Raw genomic sequence first — 5557 nt, 5'->3', positions numbered from 1 at the left:
GCCCCCCCGGCGCGCGCGGAGCCCGGGGCTCGGCGGGGCCGTGCCGGGAGCGCGGCCAGTTCGGGACCCGCGGCCGCGGCCGCTCCGTCCGTCCCTCCGTCCTTCTGTCTGTCCGGCCGGCTGTCCCGCACCCACAGCCCCAGCCCGCCTGCCCCTGCCCCGCCAGCCCCCTCTGCGTCCGTCCCCGTGTCCGTCCCTCTGTTCCCTTGCCTGACCCTCCAGCCCCCTGACGGTCCGTCCGTCCTTCCTTCCCTTCGCCTGCCCCTGCGTTCCCTTGTCTGTCCTTCTTCCTGCCCCTCCGTCCCCGTGTCCGCCCGCCCCGGCCTCCCCGCCGCCCATGGAGCTGCTGTGCGTGGAGTCGGCGTCCCGCGTGCCCCGCGCGGGGCCCGACCCGCAGCTCCTGGGGGACCGGCGGGTGCTGCGGAACCTGCTGAGCCTGGAGGAGCGCTACAGCCCCCGCGTGTCCTACTTCCAGTGCGTGCAGCGGGACATCCAGCCCTACATGCGGAGGATGTTGGCCGTCTGGATGCTGGAGGTACGGTCCGTGCCCCTGCGCGGACACGGGCGCTGCTCCCGCCCCGGCGAGGGGAGCGCAGGGCAGGACCCCCCCGCCTCGCCCGCGTGTGCTGGGGGTGTCAGGGGTGCAGGGGACAGGGCAGGGGACGCGCCAGCCCGGAGGTGTGCGCTCAGGGGAGGGGGTGATGCCGGTGGGGGCTGCACGTGGAGGGTCCTTTGCGGGCTCTTCGCTCCGTGAGCTCCGGCTGGGCTGAAGCGTGTTCGGTCCGTGCGGGAGGAGCGGGGCACACCTCCCCCCCTGAGCCACAGCTCATCCCACCCCTGTGGGGAGAGACCCCCAGAAGCTCCGGGCAGGGCTGGGCTCGGGGCTGCGAGTGCCCGGTTAGAGGGGGAAATAATAACGCTACTATTTACTTCCCCAAATTAAAACGGAGCGTGGCTCGCTGCAGGATGGAGTTTGGGGCAAGGGAGGGGGGATCCCTCGGGGCTCTGCATGAGGTGGTCGCAGTGAAGAGTCTCGGTAAAGAGCGATTTGCAGAGCACCGATGAGGTCGGGATGGAGCTTCCCCGTCCTCCAGCCCGGCGGCTGCTGCAGGGAAGCTCCTTCAAAAAGAAATAATGAACATTTGCTTTTTAAAGGGCTTCCCCCCCACACCCCTTCCCTGTTACTCTCTATGCAATTCCCTTTCCGAGAAGGGTATTAAATAACTGGTGCCTCGGGTGCTTCGAGACCTGTCCCTGTGAAGCCCTGAAGGGGTGACAAGTGGGTGACAAGTGGCAGTTGTCACACCCGTGTCGGTGTCGCCGGCGCTGGGGCAGATGGGGCTGGGAGGAGGATGGTGTTTGCTGCAGAACGGGGAGAAACCGCAATATTTTTATGGTCGTGTTGAAAGAAGGAAGTTAAATATGACAAGTGTTTTGATACTGTTGGGAGATAAGGGCAGAGGGCTGAAATTTGGAGCTGCTGGATTCTGTGGCTGAGGGAGGAGGACTTTTGGACCCAGCATTGATTCCAGTGCTGCCACTGACTCTTCTTGTGTCTCTGGAGCACTCGAGGTGGAATTGCCAGCAGCGGATCCCGCTCTGTTAAGTCTCCAGCTGGAGATCTGCTGGAACTGCTCACTTTCTCCAGAGATCCGCAGTCCCCACAGGGCAGGAGGTGGCAGCTTTGCTGTCCAGCTGGCTGGAGGCATCTCCAGCAGGGGAGATCAGAAACGGGGCCAAATCAATTCAGTTCTGTCTCATTTGTGCCTCTCCTTCTAGCTGCACCTAAATTCTGCTGCTTTCCCCAGGAAGATGAAGCCTTGAGGCCCTGGGGAAGCTCCTTGCTGGTGCAACCCCAGGGGTGTCATCAGGGTTCACACCGGGAGCTCTTTCACCCCGGAGCCTCCAGAGCCCTGACAAGTGTGAAACACCAGAGGCTTTGAAGCTGCTGTGCAGGCAGAGGCTGGGGAGCCCTGCCTTTACTTTGTGTCTCTGCCGCTGGGTTTTGCCAGGTGTGTGAGGAGCAGAAGTGTGAGGAAGAGGTTTTCCCCCTGGCCATGAATTACGTGGATCGGTTCCTGTCGTCGGTGCCCGTGCAGAAGAACCACCTGCAGCTCCTGGGGGCTGTGTGCATGCTGCTGGCCTCCAAACTGAGAGAAACCATGCCCCTGACCGTGGAGAAACTCTGCATTTACACAGACAACTCCATCACACCTCAGCAGCTCCTGGTAACCACCCTCTACCTCCTCCCCAGCTCTGCTGCATCCTGCTGCCTGCCATCACTCCTACCTGTGTCCCTTCCCTCACCTCCCTCTGCATTCCAGCCTTCTCTCCCCCTTGCCTTGCAGGGTGTAGTGCCTGTTGGTGGAGACCTCCCCACCTTCCCTGTTGCAGGGAGCAGAATTGTCCCCTCCAGGTCGTAGAGGAAGTTCCTTGTGCCTGCAGTGCTCGTTTCCAGCCCCGGGCTGTCACCCTGCACACTCAGGCAGAAGTTCAGTTCTGAGGCTTTGAAAGGCAAAGAGTTTTGGTGTCTGATAAAAGATCAGGGATCCAAACCTCTGAGTTCAACTTCACCGGTGCAGGAGGAAACTGGAGAGCCCCTTTTGTTGGGGCCTTCCCTGCTGGGGGCTCAGGGCCCCAGGGGATGAAACAGTCACCTGGGGCAAGAACCAGCCCTGGGACTGTTTGCCCTCGAGAATGTCCCAGGGTTACTCATCACCTTACTACGTATCTCTGTTTTTTTGGGGGGGCTGGGTGGGGTGATTTGAGTGTGACTTGTCCCCAAGGTGGGGAGTGAACCCACAAAACTTTCAGGTGTGAACTGAGGGCAGTTCTGGTAACTGGGGAGCTCTGGCATGAACGTGGTTTTTCCAGGTGGCAGCGAAAGGGCCAGGGAAAATCCCCTCACCTCCATGACCCTGCAGTTGTTTGTGGGTGGTGATTGCCTCAACTGGCACTCACGGGTGGGTGATTAATCGTGGGGAGGGGTGGGAATGCACAGAGGAAACAGCGGCGCTTGTGGCTCCCCTGGATGCTCAGTCCTGTCCCTGAGACCAGGAGGGAGTCCCAGCCAGCCCTGGTGACTCCTGCAGCCCAGACCTCGGGCTGCAGGGCTGTGTTCTGGGTGGACACCTTGTGCATGCATCCTGGGGGTCCCAGTCATCTTTCATTCTGATTTATTTGGTGAATTCATGGGCAGGATTTGCTGTTTCCAGATGAGTTTTGAGCCCTGTTTGCAGCTGGCTCCTCCCAAAGGAGGGTGGAAAGGTGCAGGTGGGGAGTGGGCAGAGCACATGCAGCATCCCTGGAGACTTTCCTTTGCTCTCAGACTCCAATGTGAATTCCTCCTTGCTCAGAGTCTTTCTTATTTCTTCCCCCTGAGGTTTGTCAGCAGGAAGCTGTGGCCAGGCAGTGCCACAATGTTCATCTTCCCTTCTCCCTCCTCCTGGGGTGGAGCTGGAGGAGGAAAGCGCTGTCTGATGCCCGTTTTTCACTGCTGATCCTTCAGGTCTCAGTCCTGGGGTTCTCCTTCCCTGTGTTTTCCCCCCTCCCAGGATCCTGGGTTGCTCTCAGGAGGCACAGATGGCTGGCTGGCACGGATCTCTTGGATCTCTGTGCTCCAGGAGCAATCTGGACTTGAGGTGGATGAAAATGGCTTCATTTTGAGGATCAAAAGTCCTTTTTTGGGCTGGCCACAGGTAGCTTTTCCAGGCAGATGGGATCCCTTTCCCACTCAGCAGTGCAGGGCTTTATTCCTGGTCATCAGAGGGCTGAGCAGAAGCATCAGGAGCCAGCCTGGCCCTTCCAGAGGGGACCTGAGGCACTGGCAGATCTCTGGGCAGGAGCTGCTCCACAGTCCATCATCTGGTGGTCAACTTCCCTGCCCACCACAAGGCTGGATTTCCAGGGATTTTAACCCTTTTAGGAGCACATCCCACTCTGCTCTCCCATTGTTCTCACTGCAGACAGGGAGGGGAGGGAACATCTGAGGGCCTGAGGAGGGTTTGGGCTCTGGGACCCGCTGGAGTCAGTGCTGGGTTACGACACCCAGGGGCTGCTGTTCCCCCTCTGTGCCGAGCAGGGGATGCTGCTGCTCTTTCACAATCTGGCAGGGTGGGGAGGGGAAGGGGAGCTTCTTCATCAAGGTTTGGACAGTGGTGCATCCTGGCCTCTTCCCACGGACCGGTGCCGTCCCAGATTCCAGGGGAGCTGGTTCACATTCCCAACAGGTTTGCTTCCTTCTCCTGCCAGGATGCTTGGCCCCAGCTCAGCAGCTTGGAAAGGACACCCTTGAAACACACTCTTGATGAGGTTATTCTAGGGAGAAGGAAATGATGCAACGAGGGACTTGTCCATTTGGAGGAAGTTGGATTTCCGTCAGGGGCGTTATCTAACCTACCTTTCCTTTTTTTCTTTTTTCTTTCCCCCTTTTTTTCCTCTTTTAATGAACACTTTTCTGGCCTGTGCAAGGGGGTGTTCAGCTACTTGGGCAGAGTTCTAAGTCACCTCCATCTGCCTGGTTTGCTCCTAATACATTGGCTTGTCTTGGAAATATTCAGCCTAAAGGTCAGTTTTGCCAACAGCCAGGAATTCCCTGGCAAAGCCTGCAGAGGGTGGAGCCTCCAGGTAGATGATGAAGGGAGCAGCAGTGGCCCTGAGTGCCATGAAGAGTGAAAATAAGAGCTGGCTAGAGAGGGATGTGGTTTTCCAGAAGACACTGTGAGGTTTCCCTGCTTTCCCTTCTGCTTGTGGGACAGACATGACCGTTTGTCCCTCTGGAGCTGGTACCTTTGCCTTGACATCCACACTGGAACGTGCCCATGGAAGCAGATGTTTGCCCCTGTTTCCCATTTGCCAATGGCCTTTGGAAGCTGCTCATTTCTGGAGCTGCTGGTGGGGTGGGTGACTGGCTGCTCTCTGCACCCTCCCCGTGAGTCACCTCGGGAGCACCGAGTGTGTCACCGGCTCTGTGACAGTGTCAGATGGTCCCTTCTCAACTGCAGGGACAACCCAGCACAGCTCCCTTCCCTCCTGCAGCCAGGGCTGCTGCACAGGGGGGTGGGCTCTGCTCCCAGATGGATTTCCAGACTCCTGCAGGCACAGCGGGTGTGTGGGTGTTGTGAGGGCAGAGCTTGATGTGCAGTGTGGCTGTCACTGCGTGGCAGGGGGAGCTGCTGGGACTGGCACATCCCAGATGGGGTTTGCAGAGCTGGAAATGGAGTCCAACAGTCCCTGCCTGTGCCTTGGGGCTGCCTGAGGGTGCAGTTTGACTGCAGGACTGTGCTCACCTGCTCAGAGCAGGGCAGGCAACGGGAATTCTGCTGTCCTGCCTTCTTTCTTGTTCTCCTGTTTTGGGATGCAGCCAGAAGGGATCAGACTTGCAGAGGGGTAGCTCTGGTGTGTGGTTTCTACCCTCTGAGTTGCTGGCCAGGCACGGAGAGCTCTTCCCTGGGGGTCTTGCAGAAGGGGATCTGGTGCATTCCCAGTGCTGGGATGCTCCAGGGGCAGTGCTGGGATGCTCCAGGGGCAGTGCTGGGATGCTCCAGGGGCAGTGCTG

At 59.1% G+C, this 5557-nt stretch overlaps 1 protein-coding gene across 1 annotated transcript in view; it reads left to right on the top strand.

Annotated features, from left to right (window-relative positions):
• The first annotated feature begins 337 nt into the window (after nt 1-337).
• LOC114071008 (G1/S-specific cyclin-D3-like) overlaps nt 338-5557 on the top strand; it is an 11707-nt gene continuing 6487 nt past the window's right edge. The window contains exons 1-2 of the mRNA XM_027908663.1: nt 338-535; nt 2013-2261. Of these exons, the coding sequence (XP_027764464.1) occupies nt 338-535; nt 2013-2261 (447 nt within the window). The remainder of the gene's footprint in view (nt 536-2012; nt 2262-5557) is intronic.

This window comes from Empidonax traillii, unplaced genomic scaffold (assembly GCF_003031625.1).
Source record: "Empidonax traillii isolate 1590-97213 ecotype Southwest subspecies unplaced genomic scaffold, ASM303162v1 scaffold1783:size61636, whole genome shotgun sequence".
Taxonomy (NCBI): Eukaryota; Metazoa; Chordata; class Aves; order Passeriformes; family Tyrannidae; genus Empidonax; species Empidonax traillii.
This window is presented reverse-complemented; position numbering and strand designations above follow the sequence as displayed.